The sequence below is a fragment of the Cryptotermes secundus genome, unplaced genomic scaffold, assembly GCF_002891405.2.
Source record: "Cryptotermes secundus unplaced genomic scaffold, Csec_1.0 scaffold671, whole genome shotgun sequence".
In the NCBI taxonomy this organism is placed as follows: domain Eukaryota; kingdom Metazoa; phylum Arthropoda; class Insecta; order Blattodea; family Kalotermitidae; genus Cryptotermes; species Cryptotermes secundus.
The window spans coordinates 402,903-424,709 of record NW_019724595.1 but is presented as its reverse complement, the minus strand read 5'-3'; the positions used below and the strand labels follow the sequence as shown (position 1 = coordinate 424,709).

Genomic DNA, 21,807 nt, shown 5'->3' with positions numbered 1-21,807 from the left:
CACTATTTGGAGAAGTCACACTTTGAAGGTTGTTCTTGAAATGGTATCCTAAACGCTCTTTCGTAAAGTAAAATGTTCATTATTTACTGTACGATTTTGGTGCATTTTGGCCGCCTTGGGGACAAGTACCTTTATAAGATCTCACGGTACAGGAAGTAACATGCTCTCACCGTTCAATCCAACATCGTGTTTGGAAGCCGAAGCTCAACGAATTCCCAAATTTACTGGCCCATAATTCCAAAGCCACTTTGGCTACTGGGCAGTAATTTCATATTCATTTGCAACTTTAACTGTGTATCAGCAATTTGAAATTAATTTGCAACCGGTAATTCGGTGGAACTTTTCGCCTCCCATTAATCGACGTTAATTGCTTCCAGGAAACGTCCGCCGATCAGCGATTCGTTGGTTAACAAACCCGATTTTAACATTTTCTTTGTTTTTCATTTTAGGGTCCATAATTTTAGGAATTTTATTTAAGAACTCGCAAAATATGATGGAAAACAGTAAGCATTGATGAGACGGCACTGTCATACATGACATCGCCCATGCGCGCGCATTGGTGATAGTCGTTTGGCCGGGGAATTACAATCGTTTGTGTTTTAAGATATTATGGGAATATCGATGGATCGAATTGCGTATTAGCGAGGGACGTCTGTCTGTGGTGTTCTAGCGTAACTCGGGAAATGTTCCGTCTTTCCTCTTAACTGCAGCAACTGCCGCAATACTGTTAGCCCGCACTTCATCAAGGGATTGTGGATTTCATTGAGACTTCATATTCCCACACACGAGCCGATCAAATTGGACACGCAGTCTAAGTCATGTTAAGCCTTGCTTCTCTTGGGTTCAGTTCCCAGTTGATATGTGGGTACATGTCTGCATTTTTTATAAGTTCATGATGTTCTGTTTATGGTGTGCCCTTGCGATGGGCCGAACTCCCAACTAAGAAGTCTTTCCAAATGTCTATAAATAATATCCCCAAACCGTGAAAACGAGAGGTCACAGACAACACGGCTCTGTAGTGCCACATATCCAAGCACCGGAGAAGTTCTGTATCACCTTTCTGTTGCAGAAACACGTAGTTTCCCCATTTCCAGACCTTCGGTTTTTCGTGTGGTGCCTTAAGTGTAGCGTAGCATTATCTTTAGTTCATGGTAACCTAATCGTATGAATGTGTGAACTAATTTACGAGAGAGTCAGCAAATAGATCACAGATGGATATAAAACATAAAATATATGACACTCGAACCTGGGGAAAAAAAAAACAACATTTATTTCTCGACATGTCCTCCACCAACGCTGATACGCATATATTTGTCCCATCGCTTTACCAGTGCGTCGAAACCCGCCACAAAGAAGTTTTTCGACTATTGTCTCGGCCATTTCCGCACCTCCATTTCAACCTCGTCGCCATCAGCGAAACCTTTAGCACAATGGTGTTTTTAACGGACCAAACAGATGGAAGTCACTAGGGCCCAAGTCCGGGCTGTAAGGCGGATATTCAAGAAGTTCCAAAAGTAGTTATTGAATCCCCTCCTGGGTTTCTCGGGCTGTATGGGATCCCGCATTTTCATGTTGAAGCAGTAACCTCTGGCCTGGACGTCTTCTGCGAATTCTACTCAGAAGCTCCAAGAGAACTTCAACGTACGATGCAGAATTCTCATTTTTGCCACGATTCTGAAAAGAGGCTAACAGTATTCCCTCAGAATCCCATAACACGGTCAACATAACCTTCCCAGCTCTTGGCGTACTCGTAACTTTAAACTTCTCGAAGATGAACTGTAATGTTTCTATACCATTGAACCAGGCTTTGATTCGGGTTGGTAGTAATGCACCCATGATTCGTCCCCAATAACAATCCTGTTAAGCATATCTTCATCATCTGCATAGCGTAAGAGATGTATCAAGAATAGATAAACCCTTTGGGTCATTTTTTCTTAATAATTCAGTTTTCAGGGCAAACTTGGTGCGCGCACTTTCCGAAACTTCAAACCATTATGAATTATGCTGTACGCTAAACTATGGGAAGACCCTAGTGCAGTTGCTACACTCTGTCTGTATCCTCCTGTCAGTTCGAGTCGACGCTTCCACCCGCTGCACAATTGCTTCTGTCACGGTGTCAACAGGGCGACCTGGTCGGGCATTATCATTATCATTCTGAACGTCCTTGATAAAATATTTCGACCCAACTTTGAACCGCTTTACGCGGTGAACACTTCCCACCGTAAATAGGAAATATTTTTTCATTAATATCCTTTACATTGAGTCCTTTTCCTACTAAAACGCACTACAGAACGCTGGTCTTCGGTAGTAAACTCCTCAAGCACGGTCACCACTTTGACTACTGAAACCAGCCTCTGAACATAGGCATGCGCGTCTGTTACCTAGACTGTGATGAAGCTGGACTGTGGTGCTACCTAGTGATACACGTAGAAACCCCATTACGTCATTATATGTGTTTTACTTCCATTTGTGACCTATTTACCGACTCTCCCTCGTACAAAGAACATGTATGATATCTATGTAAGATTTGGGATTTTCACGGCGGTGACCATAAAGAAAGCTTCTGGGATGTGGCGCTGTGTAGATGTACACAGATACATAGATACAGACTAGTCTGTAGCACCTGCTGACGCTGGTTTCTCGCTTGCGGAGTTTCTTCTTTTTTCTTCTACCCTGAAGATGGAGGCGATACGTCGGCTAACACAATATCTACACGGCGCCCCATCTCAGAAGACCGCTTTATTCCTGTATGATGTCTGTTTTTCAAACGCTGTAGATGAAGCTGAACAGCATTTGGACTCCAGGTGGTGCGATGTGGACTTTGCTGCTGCTGGTTCTGGTGCTTTTGGTGGTCCTGTGCAGGCATCTGCGGAGTAGAGACCGCATGGCTCGCCTCATAAACAGGATCCCCGGGCCTCCGTATTTGCCCATCATCGGCAATGCTATTGAGATGAACGTGGAACACGACGGTATGGCTTCAGATATTAGACTTCATTCACCCCTGCGGTCTAATTGTTTGCATGTTATGTTAGTATATACATTGCGTCGCGATGTCGCGACGAAACATTTGTTTCTGTTGACCTCTGGCCACTGTAACAGCACATTGTTGTGGTCTAATTGTTTGTATGTCCCGTTAGCATATGCGTCGTATTGCGACGTCGCGACGATGCATTTACTTCTGTTGGCCTTCTCTCTGCAGTAGCAAGGAACATATTCTTGTGGCCCAGAGGTTTGCATGTTGCGTTAATAAAACCTCGCATCGCAACTTCACCAGACACAATTAGTTCTGTTTGCCGATAACAATGAACCCAGCTTTTCCTGTATTTTGCATGTGTTGGAAAGTTTCCTCACGAATTTTCATAGAAGCGGTGGAAATGGCGAAGAGGAATATAGTTAAGACAGTGTTTTATATTTCATTGTTGTAACAATGTTGTGTTTTAGGAATATGTTAAGGTAGGATCTCCTATTCGCAATTATAGTTTGAGAAATTCAGCCACGCACTAACATTCCCTGTACCAGCTGAGGTACACCATTACATACCCGGGGACCAGGTCTCTGTTTGAAAGTAAATCATTTATATGACCGCTGAAGATAACGCTCCAGTCTAGCGAATTCAGGAGAGAACAGATTTTCAGGATATTCGTGAACAAGAAGCTAAGTGTATGTAAACCTAAGAGAGGAAACGGTGAAAGGATGTACAAAATACAAAATGTTTAGTTTTCTAAATTGTTCTCTTCACATCATAACCTTAGCACGATCAAATGAAGGAGGCTGTAAAAGGTACCTAATTAATTAAGCACCATTTTATGTAGGCGTATGGCAAAGTGGATGTATAGCTCCACCATTCTTGACTTCGGCACTAGACGGGGGTGAATGGTCAGCTTCACGCCCCCGTAGTTTTGCAGCTGGGAAATAACCCCTTGTACAGAAGGCTGGGTGGACCCCAGGGGCGGTCTGGACGCTGTCCATTGCGTAACCCCTCTCTATAGTGACTGAACTATCTCGGCTCATATGAAGGAGGCCGAGACGTGTAAAATGTGCCACGGGCATGCGCAAGTTTAGGCATGCACCGACTACATCTTCTGATGTAAACCCCGAAAGTGAGGCAGGTTGAACATGTAGCCGCAAGTGAGAGAATGATATTAAACTGATCTTATAGAATTGTTGTTGCGATGTTTTGGGCTGGGATCCACTGAATCTGAGTACACTTCCAGAGTGGTCTCTCTGTCACTGTCGTGACGATCTCAGGATTTCATGAAAGGAGGAGAACTTTCTCTCTAGATCAATACTATTAGGATCTATAATGTGATTCTAAATTATTGCCGGGGTTTCCGTGGCCCATAATTTCCAAACATCTTATGTTTGCAAGAAAGGCGGACATGTTGAAGTTGTTTAGCATTCTGCAGTATTGATTCTATAAGTAATACAACTTTTTGAGTTAAGTTTTATATTCCGTAAGCAGTTTCATTTTGTTTTCTTCTATTTGAAAATTATAGGCCACGCAAACCCCGACAGTAATTTAGAATCAACCTGTAGATAACAGTAGCTGTTTATGGAATTAGAGTTACAAGTGTAACTAGCGTTTACATTTGCCAAACACGTTATCAGCTTTAAAAAAACGTACAAGAGTAACTATTTACATTTCGGTCTGCAAACCAATCTTCAGATGGAACAGCCTTGGCGACTATTTGCGAAATAAATTAAAGAAACAGGATCTGCTAAGAATGTTCACACTTCATCATTAGTGCCAATACGAGTATACTGAACGGAATTAATTGTGAATATATTTGATATTTGTGTTGTGCAATGCAAACGGAGCCGCATTCTGCTGTCGTGCCCAAGTAATCACTGCTTGAAGCTGGAGCAAGAGCTGCAGGGGTGCAGTTTCTCCCCAAACTAGAAGTATGAGTTCATCACAGATCACTGTGTAAGCTCTCTCCTGGACAACACCGCGTAACACGATAACCCGTATACTGAATGCGCTCTCTCTCTCGGTCTTTAAATGAGTTACTAATTGCAGAATTCACGATTTAATTAAATTATACTGCGAAAGTGAGTTTTTATTTGTTTGACAGTGAAATACGCTGTAAAAATAAAGTAAAGATACTTAAATTTATGAAATTATGGCGGGAAATAACGAATTCGTATTACAGTGTATCAATTATTTACTTATTCTAAAGTGTTGGAAGTCGCCAAAATATTTCAGGATACAAATTGGTGGACTCATCAATAGAAGTTTCTTAACCCAGTTTCCTTACTTTGAAAGAATAAAAGGAGGATTATGAGATCACCTGGTTGTCTATGTGTCTGTCTGTCAATCTGTCTCTGTATCCCTCCCTCCTAATTCCCGAAAGCCGGAACAGTGGAGCCTTGTGTATCCCACCTAACTGTTGCTAGGCAACGGCCCGCTAAAGGAATTGTTGGATGCAGCGTCTTCTATTCATTTCGCGTCATATGAAAGGAACGCAGGTCATTAGTACTTCTCAGATCTGCACCTGGACCTGTACCTAATTTTCCCACAATTTCTTGTTTTATTATGGAGCTTACTGCCTTCTTGGATGTGACGCCGTGGAGTCCAGTAGGTCGTTATCAACGTTGTCGAGGAATGTACTAAATTCATCTTCATCTAGTGCATGACAGTGGCAGCAGTTTCCTCGAAAACGTTTGCAAAATTTATGAAACTACAGGGCGTCACATTCCACAATACAGTAGTCTTTGTAGACACCGCCGCGAAAGGTTTGAAACTCCATTCTCTAATTCTTCAACAAATGTAATTTCTGAACCGTAGGCCGGATTCGTTACTTTCCTGCTTTGTTTTCTCTTAAGAAACAAACCGCGTATATCCGGGGACGTAGCGCGCGAAGATAGGATGTTCGCTGGAATAAAAGCAACAGCGACCCTATATATGAAGCAGCCTAAATCACAATGAGGTGTATCACCATCATCGGCAAAACGGCCCTTCTTGAGCCTTAGCCTTCCTTAGAAGACTCTGCCAGTTTCGTCATCCGGTTTTAAATTTTTGTATTTCGTAATAAAAATTCATTTACAATGCAAGGCCGTCAGCCTTGAGTCCAAACCCCAAGCTGGAAGACCAGGTCCCTGTATTTATGTCCCCAGTGACAGCGGGGTCCAGTTATACCCCGAGGTACTGGGCTCCCTTTTCATTGCTTTTACGACTCGGAGAGGTATGCTGGAGGTCTTCTAACCCGCCTGTAAGATCTGAGTGACCATATGAATTAAATTATGGAAATGTAACTTGGATTTCAGAGTTGCTGGAGAGGATGATGGGTACAATGAAGATCTGGGGCAGACGGGTGGGCTTGAACCGCATATGGATTGGCAGCCTGCCGTACATTCTTGTCTTCCTCCCAGAAACAGTTGAGGTACTATATATGTCTCATAACGTTAGACGCAACAATTGAAAGCTTCGGTTGTTGTTTAAAGATAATGAAGGTTTATCTTCTTTTACTTTTAGAAAGTGTTTAAAATCTTATTTAAGGAAAGGACTGAAGAACTGCAACCTAAAACACAATAGGTTATGACTGTTATCTTCACATCAGTAATAGGCATGTATAATTGTATCTTATAGAATTATTAGCGTCACAACTGTGAATATTAACCCTTTAAGCGCAGTGATTGCAGTAAGAAATCACCTACTTCTCAGATACATACGAGTGCGCACCAACAAACGTTAACACATTAGTCTCATCAATGCAGACACAGCGGTTCATATGACACGTATGAGCTGAATTTTTAAACAGTGAAGAGCCCATTTTTTCTTTGATAAAACTCCGCGTAGTCCTTTGAAAGTCAACCGAGGTTTCGGAGGAATATTTCGCCTCTATCTTCAGGATCGAATAATAGAGCAAGCAAGAATCCAGCATGAAAGTAGATGGAAAACAGAGAAGAACCCTGGCCTGCTTGCTCTCCTGATATCACGCTGGTTTCTTGCTCGGTTTAATCTTGGACTCTGAAGATAGAGGCGTCTGTGACTCCGAAACGTCGATTGACTTTCAACGGACTACGCGGAATTATATCCCAGAAAATAGAATTCTTCATAACCACCTTCGTGTGTATTATATTACATTATTAAATGTTATATTTTAGCGTCCTGTTGCACTGATTTAAGTCCATGATTTATTTAATCCGTCTTGCAGTGCATACACTCATTTATCTCCTTCTCTCCCTCGCACTACATGTTTCGGCATAATAATGCCATCTTCAGGTGCTTACTTATCCACGTCAAACCAGTTCATTGCATGCCATGTTCACACATTAAANGTAGCGATGTGGTATCCTGAACAATTTTAATATTTTTAACGTTTGACAATGTATATGATAGATACATATTTTAGTTATTTTAATGTGTGAACATGGCATGCAATGAACTGGTTTGACGTGGATAAGTAAGCACCTGAAGATGGGATTATTATGCAGAAAAATGTAGTGCGAGGGAGAGAAGGAGATAAATGAGTGTATGCACTGCAAGACGGATTAAATAAATCATGGACTTACATTATTAAATGTTTAATATAAAGAATAAGTGTAGATCCCTTTCATACTGGCCTGCAGAAATAAATCTTTCTTGTGTCCGAACACGAATGAATGCAAACTGCTGTGTTGCAGCCAATCCTGAGTAGCAGCAGACACATCGAGAAGAGCAGAGACTACTCATATTTGCAGCCCTGGCTCGGAACTGGCCTCCTTACCAGTGCAGGTGAATTCACTTCTTCAGTTCCCTCCAGTTTGTGATAGCTGGTGGACACGAAGGAAACCTTAGGTTACAATAATCGTGTAAATTTGGCCGTCAGCACAACATAAAAGTATGTTCAAGATGAAGACAAAATAGACATTTCTGTATCTCTAGTGTTTGTTATTTATGCGATGATGTACGCTACATGTTTCGACCTCTTCTGATGTCATCATCAAGCAAAACCAAAACTAAGTACTTCAGTACTTTTGTCTTAACGTGGATCCACTCTTTACAGTCTAGTGTTATTATTGGTATAGCGAATAGATCTTTGGAGAATGTAAAACAATATACGAGTGCATACAGTCCCAGTGATATGCGGTTCTTGTCTGAAATTGAGTTGATGGCCCAATTTACACGATTAATCGAGCAACAGCAGGATACAAACTGTAAAGCATATGATACCATATTCGCGATCGTCCAATGGCTGAGGTGATATCAGAGGCTGTTCCCTCTTCCAGTGTTCAGTGCGGGGCCCCAGGGCACTGAAGAATGTGTTAATGTCTGAGTGTTAGATGTTTTACTATATATTTGAACCAATGAAGGAGTGGGCGAAAAGCAAATCATTTGTGTTGCTCCTAAAACCCTTAAAGGCCTTTGACCCTCTCATACTACAAAAGTTGCGTGTCGGCCGCGCTCGGGTCCCTGGGATACGGCCCGCTTCGCCTGTGACCTAACCCGCCTCTGGATGCAGTTCATGTAAGTTATATGCTTCGCGGTATCTGGTTATCAGTGTAGTGGCTGATTCTTGATGTTCTTTTCATTGTTGTGGCAGTTCATTTCAACCCATTGTTGGAGCTATGGAATCATTTCTACTTCATCACTTACGTACTAGAAGTAAAGTCTAAAGTTTTCCTTGCTCTTAATAAATTAATACCAATTCCATAGAGACATGTAAGCGAGTTGGGGTGTAGCTCCACCATTCTTGACCTTAGCTCTGAGTGGTCACCTTCACGCACCTGCGGCTTTAGCTCCTGGGAAAGAGCCCCTGACACCCATTGGCTAGGAAGTTTGGTGGACCCCAAGTAGGCCTGGAAGCTATGGAGAAGAGAAAATATGCAGCCCCGGCCTTCCAGCAAGTAGCTTGTCGCTATACCGACTGAGCTACAGTGAATTTAGAATAAAATACGGAAGTTGAACCGGATACCGGAAATTGATGTATATGATTCAGTCACTGGGTAGTTTACAACTAAATCGTATCAGAATCCTTTAACCACTGAATAAAGAAAACAAAAAGAAACTCCGTGGCCTCCATTCCGCAAGCGAACTATACCGACCGATCGACTGCCGCTTGTCGGTGAAGTTTAGTGCCAACTTTTGCGGATAGAGGGAGTTGCGTTGTCAGCGTAACGAATCCCCGCGGCCGTTAATTTCGGTTTTCTAGACCGGAGCCGCTATTTCCTTGAAATAGCTCCTCAATTATCATCACGAGGCTGAGTAGACCCCGTTCCAGACCCACTACTTCTCAGAAAGAATCTTGTAGCGCCCTGAATCGAACCCGGACCTCTGGATCTGCAGCTAGGAACACTGACCACTAGACCACAGAGGCGGTCACTGAATAAAGAAGTCACTGAAAAATATTAGAGGACTTCCTTCTTGTTTAGAGCAAAAGAGCAGAAATATTTGTCAGTCCAGAGATAAAATATTAGAGGCAACAGCTGTCGCATTGACTGCATTCTATGTCTATGAGATCTGAGGTTCTGGCAACGGTGACTATGAGCATTACTTTCTTCTGGATTGTGACGTCATGGGATCAGGTGACCTTAAATACGGAAGCAATGCATTCTTCCATAACATAGGTAATGATGCAGCAGACTATACGAGGCACGTCCCACAATAATCATAATCATAATCACAATCATATCTGTTTCCTCTTACGAATATATTCTCTACTGCTTAGAAATAAGCTGCTATTTTATGGCTGTTTCGTAAAGAATCCATTTTCTGAAATCGAAGTAAAATAAAAACATATGTTCCTGTACTCCACGAACCAGGGTGTGCCATACGTTGTGTGTGCAGACTTGCAGAAGGGAAGTCTTGTGGAAGTACGCTTGATCTTCTCATCTGCGCATGCATATCGGAAGAATGTCGGTTGGTGATGATGCACCCTCGTTCCCATAGCAGATGTCACACAGAATGTCGCGATAATTGTTGTGTTGTGTTGTCACTACAATTTATAGGAGCGAAATGGCACAAACGTCGAAAAACCCTGACTCCAGCGTTTCACTTCAAGATTCTGGAAGACTTTATTGATGTGTTTCTGGAACAGAGTTCGATCCTCGCTAACAAACTGAAACGTGAAATCAACAATGAAGCGGGCTTCAACATCTTCCCTTACGTCACTCATTGTACCTTGGACATTATATGTGGTGAGTCACTTGCATGAAATTCTAATGTTACTGATGTTGAATAATGTTTTCTAGAACAGTTCGTGTCAGCGCTACGGAATTTCAGATTCGGAAGGCAGTACCACTCTGTTTTACCCTCTTCTACTACCAGCGCCTTTAATAAGCTAATATTAGCGAGCTCGGCGCCCATGTGAGCAATTTTATGAATCATAAACTGCCATGTGTATTTCTTATGTCTTCTGGAATGCTGAGTATGAAGTTAGGGAGGAAGTGATTGACCTTCAATATATATCTTCTAACTTCTGTACAGTAAGCAATGTTTAGAAAAATATATAATGTTTCTTATGGGAACAGATCCAACAAAATATGAGTCCTACGAAATGTGCATTGTACGGTTGGTTATTCTGTTAACAGAATGATTTTTCTTTTTCAAATGTAATAGTATATTAATGTTGTATCTAGAGAGCTTCAATAGTGATGTGATTCCGTAATCTTCCAAGAAAGTCTGTAGTCTTTATAACGTTAATGCAGAACAGCGCTTTTCATGACTACAGGAACCTGTTGTAGCTTACTGCCGGCGTAGAGAGTCTGTAAAGCTATTTAGGTCCCTGCTGTCAACGTACAGCCTGACTGCAACAAGTGCAGAAACTGTACTTGCTATAGGCGTGGCGAGGGTCACTGTACGGCCCGGAAGGAACCTGCAGCAGTGGACAGAACTGCACTTTTCGCTTGCCGGCAGTGTTAGAGAAGGGAAGTAGCCACATATGTATGTATGTATTAATCTGGAGACCGCGATATCACAGACTGCGATAATCTCCGACTGTAGGCACAGAAACTTTATTTAAAGATTTATAAATTCCATGAATATTTAACGAAATGGAAAACAAAATGATTTGCGTTGAAATCTGCAATATTAGTAGCTTTATTTGATCTGTATTTGCAGCGAATGGGTTGGACGACCAAAGGGTCGGAGTTCGATTCCCGGTGGGAGCAAGAATTTTATCTTCTCCATGTCGTCCAGACCGGCACTGGGATCCACCCAACCTCATATCCAATGGATACCGGGGGCTCTTTCCCCGGGGGTAAAGCGGTAGATGCGTGAAACTGACCACTCACCTCCAGCTAGTACCGAGATCAAGGAAATATGGATCTATACATCCGCTCCCCCATACGCCTTCATGGCATAGTGCTTAATTAGTTAAACACAGGGATAACTTTACCTTTATTTGCAGTGAACGCACATTAGGGCCCAGATGCTGTCCAAAACAAAGTATCCATTCCGGATATGAGCAGTTCTGGGACTCGAGCAAACTTCCCCTATGAATAACTTAAGCTGTAATCACGAGTGTTATGTTGTGAATATGCCTGTTACAGAGACTGCCATGGGCCGACGAGTGAACGCTCAAGAAAACAGCGATACAGAATATGTGAAAGCCGTCTATGAGTAAGTGTCAGTTGTTCCCAAATTATTCTGCAGAGGGGGATGATACGAACGCCCTTGGGCCCTTTACAATAAATAGAAGCACAGTCTGCAAAAGCTGAGGTTTCACTGCAGTCACTATGACGAGTGTCGTCTTCTGGGATGTGACGCCGTGTAGATCTTGTGTGAACCGAAGTTTTGGAGGAACCTATCGCCTCCATCTTCAAGGCAGAAAAATCCGCGAACGAGGAACCAGCGTGAGCAAGTGGCTGCGGCCACGTTCCTCCGAAACATCGGTTCAAACAAGATCTACACGGCGCCACATCCCAGAAGACGGCATTGTTCAAAAAACTCGGTCTGTTTTTCCTGTAAGTTGTTATAATACAAATACCGCCACGTGGCCAGGTTACTTCCAATATACGTAACTTCTAGACTCTAAGAGATATCCCATTTTGACAGAAGTCAACATTGTAATATGGACTGAAATAATATATTCCTCTGCTTCTGTTGCAGCTACGTGAGATTATTTCTTTGTCTGGTTTCTATGCAAATTCAATGACGACAAACTAGCAAATACCGCCCCTCCTTAAACTAATTATAGAACTGAAGGGTTCTGCCTTCTAAGATGTAACGCCGTGCAATCCGCTGATGCAGTCCGGCGCTATGTTCCAGAAGATACGAATCTTCAAAACCATCAAAGTGATAACCTCAAATCTTAAACTACTACGTATATTGCTGTATCGGTTGTTGTGAATTAACTTCACAGGATGAGCTGATGGAAGTTGAACTTCGTTGTTGAATGCTCTACGAATGATCATGAGGAATGCTGAATTACAATGAAACTTGACAACTTATTTTTTAAAACTTCATAAATTATGAGTTCTCTATACCCTGTATTAATATTATTTTTAAAATGCGCAGTATGAACTGTGCGGAAAATGTGCTGCCTGTGACATAGCAGAAGTACGCTTAGCTGGGAAATTTATTAGTTTCAGTAAATAAATTCAATAAATTAAAGATTTCTTTGTGATTAAACGGAAGGCAGAGATTCACGGATTATGGTGCATCTGAAGTTAACGCTTTGAAGCACACTAGTTACGGTGTGTACCAGAAATCTTGTAGTGTTTGTTTAGGCCTATGTGTTCTATCTATTTATCGGAATAGACGGTGATTAATTCCCTAAACCACATCAGCAAGTTGGTTTTTGTAACTGACACGCCATGTTTTCTTTTTCTGTAAGACAGGAACTTAATATATACACATCGTTTGGGTGAAAGCCATGAGTCAATATCGAAGCAGACTTTATCTTCTCACGTACGTGTTCTGTGTGCATTGGAAAACCCATGGACTACAGAGCCATCGTGGACTTAGGAAAGAGGTGAAAATGACAAGTCCCTACGCCAAGTTCAGTTCGCTTATGCTGTCTACGCATCACGACTAATAAAACTAAAAGAAAACGAAAATAAAATTTCTGTAGGAGGAAGTTAGAGTAATAAATACTTGCCTGTTCTAACAGCCACATTCCTTTCCAAAAGTGACCTTCTGGCAGAGAAGTTCCCCATATAAACAAATCCATCACATCAATCTTTGCTTAAATAATAATTTTAACTAATATAAAAGTGGTTGAAATTTTATTTTATATTTGTTAAAAAAAAGGCTTCTTCAAAAATAGCCAAACTCAAACGTCTCTACCTACACTTTCCACAGAAACCCAAACATTGATTCATTCTTATATACAATGAATGATGACGTCATTGAATATATTTGCTACGAAGGATGGAAATTTGTTTTCGGTAAAGGTCGAGATTGAACTGCCCACACCTCTGTCACACTCTCTTGTAAGTCCGTCCCGCAAGTATTCCTGCAGTTTTCTGTTGGGGCATTTTGAATCTGCAGTAGGTATCTTGCTCACTGCCATCTGGCATTATTTTGAGGACAATATCAAGACAACCGAGCAAGCCTTGAACATTTATTTATATTATTTTAATACATCGTTACCTGTTATGAATTCTTTCCTCGTGATACAGAAAATGAGGTAGTTTCTGTGTGTCCGTCAGTTCGCATGTTTCATCTCATGAGCTACTGAGTTTCGCTTAAGTTCGGTTCGAACCGGAAACTGATGATTGTATAAAGAGCTGAAGTCTTTGGACCCTGTGTCACTACAACTACAGATTTTACTCGAAGCATTTTTTGAAATAGTGCATTTTAAACGAAACAAAAATGTTACGACCGTAGAATGCTACATTTTTAGTGTGATTAGAAATGCAATAACAGACCTAGATAGTTGGATATCAAGAATAAATTAAGTGTTAAAAATATCAGAAATCGAATTTGTGTAATGTGCCTTACAAATTTTGTTTTAGAATTGGTTCTATCGTTCAAAATCGTCAGGCCAAAATATGGCTTCAACCTGATTGGCTGTTCCGATGGACGTTGTTACATAAACGCCAAGAGAACTGCGTCAGAATTCTGCACGGATTTTCAAACAAGGTAAGAGATAAACCCAGATACGTCGTTAGTTTATGAGTTGTGCTCTTCCTTAAAATTGATATCTAAAAATTACCTGCGTTCTTCGTCAAATATTCACTGATGAAACTCTCATTCACTCCGTTAGAACTGTAACTCTCTGAAGAATAAAAGAGAAACATTTATATAGATTGTTTTAGCAAACGCTCAAAACCTTTTTCTTCACTGTCATTTCAGTACCTTCTCCACTGGTTCTTATTTCTATAACAGATCTGTGATTACTGTCGCGTCACAGCTTTGCTGAAGATGGCGACGCTCCTGCGTCCCTTAAGCACGGCGGTTGTTACGTATGTACCAGTCAGTATAGCCACTGGCTAGAGGCTGGACAACAGAGAGATCGAAGTTCGAGTTCCAGTAGGGTCAAGAATTTCCTTTTCCCCACGTCGTCCAGACCGACAGTGGGGCCCAACCAACCTCCTACCCAATGGGTACCGAGGGCTCTTTCCCCGGGGGTAAAGCGACTGGGTCGTGAAGCTGACCACTTACTTCCAACTTTTCCAACAAGAAAATGTGGATCTATATATCCCTTCCCCCATACACCTTCATGTGGGTAGTGCTTAATTAGTTAAACACATGGACTTTAACCGTTTTCTTAACTTATAATCTGAAGACAATGGTCTTAATGGAAAGTTATGTAGCTTATACAATACTTTTAATATTCTGTCTGCCTTGACAGATTAATCCTACGTTACTTTGATTTCTTCGTTGTGTAATTTCTGTTGGTATTCTACATAAATTGTTAAATATTTTGTCGACCTTGATAATAACTTCATAACAGAACTTATACCCATTCCCCGGCTTCGTGACGACATATGCTTAATCGTTTTCTGAGAAACAGAATTTAATGTGTCTTTAAAATCTTCAGGTGATTCAAGAACGGAAAGAACTACTGAAACTGCAAGAACAAAACAAGACGGTCCCGACAGAGCATGAAGAGGAATACTCGATTGCATTTGGTAACCACAGTAAACTACCATCGGCCCTAAGAAACTAATGGTCTCTCAGATATTCAAGAGTTTCTCTTACTTGTATTGAATTTGAAGGTTCATTACATTGTTCACAAAACTCGAAACAGGACCGTCTCCATGCTTATGATCCCACCATCGACGGTATATAGCCACGACATAGAGAGCATCGTTACATAACCGGTTTAAAAAACTAACTGGACTCTGTCCTGACACATCCGAACCCAACACATCCCCAGTTCTGCTTGTTTAAGAGACATTTGCATTACCCTCCCATCTACTGTTGCTGAGCTCAAGAAATTTGGAGCTATACTTCCACTCCCTCCATATGCCTTCATAGTATAGTGCTTTACCTTTACTGACCCCTCTGTCCCTAGCTCTCCGAAGTTGTCTATACTTTTCAGGTTTTCCGACAATTTTGTGTGTAGGATTTGAGGATTTCACAGCGGTAACTATGAAGAATGCCGTCTTCTGGGATGCGGCCTCTTGTAGATCCTGTGTAAACCGACGTTTTGGAGGAACGTAACGCTTCCATTTTCAGGGTACAAAAATCCGCGAACAAGGAACCAGCGTGAGCAGATATGCTGCAGACTGAACCTACCGTGAAGATGGAGGCGATACGCTTCTCCAAAACGTCGGGTCTTACAAAATCTATGCAGTGCAACGTTCCAGAAGACGGCATTCCCCAATGGTGGTGCACACCACGGTCAGAAAGGCGTATATTTTATAATTCCCCCAGAGCTTCGATAACTAAGCTCGTGTTTGATAGACTTTCAAAGTGATTTATAATTGCGGACTGTTTGTGCTGATCAAATCATTTCTTAGTAACCGTATTGAAACCGACAGACTTCGAAGTTTTCGCCACTCTTGACAGAAATATGTAATCAAATAGGCGTTCTACGTGTGTGGGTACGGGCGGGCAGCATTGTTAGTTGAGGCACTGTGTTACAAGTCGGAAAGTCATGGATTCGATTCCCGATGAGGTCACTGGATTTTCAATTGACCTAATTCTTCCAGCAGCATTATGGCCCTGGGGTTGACCCAGCATTTAACAGAAATGAGTACCAGGTATCTTCCTGTGGTTAAAGGGCGGCCGGAGCGTGAGGCTGACAACGTCACGCCATCTGTGAGCCAATTGTCTGGAAGTGGGAACCTCGACGCATCACAACTCTATAGCCTCCACGGTTTGTTACAAGGATAGCTTTATCTTTTAGCCCTTTTAACGCCTGAGGATAAAATATTGAAAGGTAAAGTTTTATTCCTGTTACGAAAGTTCCAGTAAGTTAGTTAGTACTTCTGATTCAAATTCATGATGTTCCGGGTTCATACCTCGGTTCAGAGACCAGGCAATTGCCTGAATAGTGGTAAAAAATTTGTTCCTGTGCTTTTCCCCCCCCCCCCCCCGGGGAAATTTCCCCCATTGGATAGGAGGGTGGGTGGGCCTCAGAACGGGTCTGGACGACGTGGAGAAGAGAGAAATCTGCTCCCCCGCCGGAACTAGGAACTCCGAAACCGTCGGACGTTCAGCCCGTAGCCAGTCGCTGTACCGACGGTACCGACTGCGCTATCTCAGTCCCCAGCTGGAGCATTATTACCTATTCCAAATTAAGCTTCAACAGCCTCCTTCCATATTCTTCCAGTTAATTTTTCAGTAATCGTCTGTCATCCAATGTCATATATTCTCAGCTATTTGAATCGTCATTAAAATAAATCAAGACTATTTTTGTTTTGCTTTTTTTATCGGCGATGCCAGTGTCGGTAGCAGGTAGCAACATATGATTAATGAACATGGAGCAGTTGATGGAATCAGAATTGGCAAGAGAAACAGAAGTAGACAGAGAGAACTCCCCTTAGTGCCATTTGTCCACCACAAACCCCACGCAAACTGAGGTCAAACCAGGGTCGTCGCGATGGGAAGCCACTGACCAACAGCCTGAGCTGTGGCATGTCGTATATCAGGAATAAATCAATAAATCGTTGTTGTTGTTGTTGTTGTTGTTGTTAGGCTGAGGGCCGAATTTCAGCTTCTGTGTAAGGCAACGTGCATTAAGCACGTTTTAATGTATTTGTCAGATTCGTATTATAATGAACAAGTCTATAATTTCTGTTTTTAAACAAGACAGAGTTAGTCGAAATAATTTTGGTGTTGGGGAACATGTCTTATTTGTGAGTTTTAAAGATGAGAAGGAATTGTCTCATTTTATCCGGATTGAAGTATTTTAACGAGAAATCACCATGCTCGACTTAGACAACTGAAGAACGCAAAGAATGTGACATCTGGCAGTGTGCTAGGCAGACACGAACATTTTAGAGGACCTAGCTGGAAATGTTGTTATGAGTAGGCCTATCTATCTACCTCACTTCCCGTTGTATTAGCACACAGCTTTAAGTACTTGTACCTTGTTCTCAGGGCATAAGAAACGCCTTGCATTCCTGGATCTCTTGCTAGAGGCTTCGCAGAATGGCGCCGTCCTTTCGAATGAAGATATACGAGAAGAAGTGGACACATTCATTTTCGAGGTTCGTCATTTTTTATTATAATTTTCTTACATTTATTTCTGCCGCGTCTAGTCTATTAAACCTAACTGCCTATCAAAATGACCGCGCGTCCTGAGGCTCATACATTTTCGGAACCTTGTAACACAGAGACTGTCGGTTCGAATCTCGCTCTGGTATGCATATGTTCATGTCAGACGTATCAAGGTGTTTCTGTGGTGTCCCATGTAACCACAACAATTTACAGCAGTTTCTGCTGCGACACAGAAATTAATTTTTGTTTTCTCGATGGTTCAAATGTTGCCAAGTAGTCGTACGCGTGTTCTGTCTTAATTCTGATAACCTGACTGCAAAGAATGTTAACAGAAACAGTATCTGCCCGTCTTCTGTCACTGCTTATGCGGCGAACTGACAACACCGAGTTCTAGCTGGCTCTGTAAGGAGGAAACGTCGTCCCACTGATTCACATTTTTAATAATATGAAGGGGCTAGTGGCGATCACGGTGGCCGTGCTTGAACACTTGTGTCGTCGGTTCGAATACCTCTCGAAGCATGGATATCTGTGAGCGTTTATGCTGTTCTGTGTGTAGATAGCGGCCTTGCGACGGGCTGATCCCCCGTTCAAAGAGTCCTACCGAATATATATAGGATTACTAAAGTGAAAAAGCGGCCATGACCCAACAAAGTGCTGTAGAACCATTGATGAAAGAATGAATGAGTGGCTGAATACAAAATAGCTACGCCATAACAAGTTAAACAGTGACAAAACGTACCCTTTCCCCAAAACGTCTTTACTGGCTACTACATGGTGAATACAGTTCGCCAAAATCCTTCCCAGTCAGGTTACCCTTCCGTCTTTCACACAAATCAGGCTAAAGAGAAGTTTTAAAACAACTGCTGATGTAGGCCATAGAATGATTCCCAGTCACGGAAGCCCTGCTAAATATAAAAAAGATATAAATTTTGGAAAATCGGAATGTGTTTCAGGTTACGGTCTCTAAGTTCATGTATTACCGTATAGATTGATATAGAGGTAATAATCTAGACTTGTATTCGGTAGGTGCTCAGTTTGAATCTCGACAGGGACAATCCTGAGATTTTTCGTGGTTTCTCTGTCCCTCCAGCAAATTCTGGGATATTACCTCAGATAGGTCACTACTTCTTCGTTCCAAACCATTTGCACTTCTTCAGTCAATTCGTCATAGGACGCCATGTAGTCTCGATAATGAAAGCATTGTTAAATATCCCGCAGAAAGAAGTACGAATATTGACCAAATATATAGTGCAATCTAGCGGCGAAACATGAGCATTAACCATCACGTGTTCATTTACAGGGTCACGATACAACATCTGCTGCTATCTCTTGGGCTCTCTTCTTACTAGGAGGTCAACCTGACATGCAGGTCGGTATGGCTTATTATTTCATTATCGATCAAGTTAAGGCAGATTTATCAAAGTTAAAAATCATTCTCTCTCTGCAGCTGAGCATTGTGGCTTTAGTGTGAGGACGATGAACAGATATTGAGGTTGAAATGATGTGAAAGAACGCGGTAGTGGCATATAACAAGGTACTATCCAGGCATGCCCCTACAAGGACTGAAGAAAACCATGGATAGCCAGTATAGTTGGTGTCCCAACCGAGATCCGAACCGGGCTCCTCCTGAATACGACTCTAAATACTCTGGCGGAATTTGTTTTCCTGGGAAACTGTCTATATTTCAATAAGATTCAAATTGAAGAAAGCAGTCTTCTGGGATTTGGATCCGTATCTATGTGGTGTTTACCGACGTTTCGGAGGAACGTATCGCCTCCGTCTTCAGGGTAGAAGGAAAAAGCATTCTGCTTTTACCGGTTCTCACGGTCTCTTCGCTTGCGGATTTCTTATATTTTTCCTTCTACCCTGAAGGTGGAGGCGATACGTTCCTCCGAAACGTCGGTTAACACCACATATACACGGTGCCAAATCCCAGAAGACTGCTTTCTTCATAGTCACCGCCGTGAAAGCCTCAAATCTTACAAAGATTCAAATTACCATACAAGTATATGAAGTTTGTGTACTTGTATTGATTACATATTTTTAAAACGCCTACGCCTACACGTTAGAGCACACCTCTTATAAGAAATGTATGAGTCGGAGGTTTTAAATTGCATGTATATACATTCACAGAGACACACATGAATTGTAAAGTTTCTCTTTAGTATCACATTCCCCCTGAAGATGGCACTGGTCGACCAAAACTTGTCGTGGTTATAGCAACATATGATCAGTAGAATCAGAATTGATTGCTGTGGCTTAAGTACGAAGAAGATCTGGAAATATAGTACCCAACACAAAAGATCCTTGCTTCAAACCCAGCAGTTATCACTGATATTAAAGCTGATCTACCATAAGAGCCGATCTGTCGGTACAGCTACAACCAGTCACCAGAACACTGGAGCAGATGTAATTCCCAGTCATTCGCATGCTGTATCTCAAATATGCCAAAGACAGTGGACAATGTCCAGCACAGGGAGGTTGGAATATATATGTAATTATGCAGAAAGTGGTGCAGCATCATGATTCTTGAATGAATGGATATATAAGGGGGGTGGGCCTTCTCGGCCCTTGCACCGCGACCTACAGTTGTCTATTGTGCTTCCCCTTCTTACGTAACACAGCTCTTGTTGCCAGTCGCCACTGTGAGAGTACAAAGTCTCATCGTTGATAAGACAGAACTCAAACTTTCCATGAAGAGTTATGTAAATGCTCTGAAATCCAGCAAGATAAGGTTCTCACACTGAATTAAAAATGATAGCAGACAAATCGGCTCATGCAGTGACGCTTCTGCCATGTATTCTGCAGGTATCTGGTTCGAGTCATGGCCAGGACTTCTTTCCCGCAAAAGGAGTTTCGTAGTTTCACTGGCTCCCTTAAAGCAAATTCCGAGATAGTACACCAAACTAGGCTCACGCTGCTTCCTCCCAAGATCCTTCTGATTCATTGTTCATTAATCATTTTGTCTTTTGATGCTCGAGGTATAGATTATAATCTCTACAGCCAATTGGATGGTTCGATTCCCGGCGGGGGCAAGACATTTTTCTCCACTCCGTAGTGTCCATACCGGCTCTAGGGCCCACTCATCGTCCTCGCCAAAGCCTACCGAGGGCTCTTTCCCCGGGGTGTGGAGGTGAGCACTCCCTCCGCCTAGTGCCGACGTCAAGAATTCCACTCCCCCACACGTCTTCATAGTGCAGTGCTTAGCTAATTAAACACAGAGACACTTTAAATTTACATGTATCCTATAATCTGAGATATTGAAAACGTCCTTAAATAAGGTAAATATGTAACTGTATGGATTAATGTAATGAGGATGGAAACAGGGTATCGCCCAAAAATGTCCGGAGAGCATTTTGACTCGTCCTTAACTACGAATATCCTTGGCCACTGTTCTGCATAAATTTACGTGTCATCGTTTTCTGGGACACCTTACATTCTCATTGAAGCTTGAAATTCAGTCACGTAAGACTAAATTAACTCTGTGGCTTTAGTCCGCAAGCGAACTATACCGACCGAGCGACCGCCGCTTGTCGGCGAAGTTAGTGCCAACTTTAGCGGATAGAGGGTTGTCGCGTGATCAACACAACGAACCCTAAAGGCCATTAATTTCGGTTTTCTAGAGCGGAGCAGCTGCTTTTCCGTTCAAGTAGCTCCTTAATTGTCCTCACGAGGCTGAGTGGACCCGTTCCAGACCCACTACTTCTCAGAAAATCTGGTAGCGCCTGGACTCGAACCCGGGACCTCTGGGTCTGGGTCAATTTGATCAGGTTTTGACGAATTAAAAGTGACCAGGGTTCAGGCGTCCAATTTTCCACAAGGGCTTCGCCTTTCCAACCTCAGTGATTTTCAGGAACTCAGCGTCTCAGGTTGACAAAGGTTTTCTGTCGGCCCACTTTATTTCAGAATGCATTAAATTTGTAAAGAAATAAAATTCATCCTCGTGCTGGTTGCCCGTTATGCACGTAATAATTATCTTCCACATTACTGCGGCTACCCTTACCATTCTGTGTTGACTGCACTGTGGTCTCTTTGCCTGTCGGTAAATCTGCTGAAGCGTAAAATTAAGCATTCACATTTATCTAGTGACGAGATTAAGAATGAATGGAGCTTTACCTCCTCCACTCCCATGGTAGTGTGAGACTGGAAGAAAAAATAAGATATTAATAACATAACATAAAGCAACCTTAAATATTGTTCACCCAAAATACCGCAGAGGTATCAGCATAAAGGGAGTTATATCCCAGAAGACAGAACTGTTCGTAACC

The 21,807-nt window shown here is 42.1% G+C and overlaps 1 protein-coding gene across 12 annotated transcripts in view; it reads left to right on the top strand.

Moving 5' to 3' along the window:
• Nucleotides 1-21,807, top strand: part of LOC111862384 (cytochrome P450 4c3) — a 373,344-nt gene that overhangs the window by 338,091 nt on the left and 13,446 nt on the right. For 6 of the 12 annotated variants that reach the window (XM_023847719.2, XM_023847720.2, XM_033750645.1 and 3 more), the window contains 8 exons: nt 6,268-6,383; nt 7,627-7,717; nt 9,931-10,119; nt 11,473-11,542; nt 13,882-14,008; nt 14,910-15,000; nt 17,420-17,529; nt 18,840-18,908. In XM_023847719.2, the coding sequence (XP_023703487.1) occupies nt 6,268-6,383; nt 7,627-7,717; nt 9,931-10,119; nt 11,473-11,542; nt 13,882-14,008; nt 14,910-15,000; nt 17,420-17,529; nt 18,840-18,908 (863 nt within the window). Of the gene's footprint in view, nt 1-2,776; nt 2,970-6,267; nt 6,384-7,626; nt 7,718-9,930; nt 10,120-11,472; nt 11,543-13,881; nt 14,009-14,909; nt 15,001-17,419; nt 17,530-18,839; nt 18,909-21,807 lie in introns of all 12 variants that reach the window. The other 6 variants (XM_033750643.1, XM_023847721.2, XM_033750644.1 and 3 more) reach the window with 4 other exon arrangements.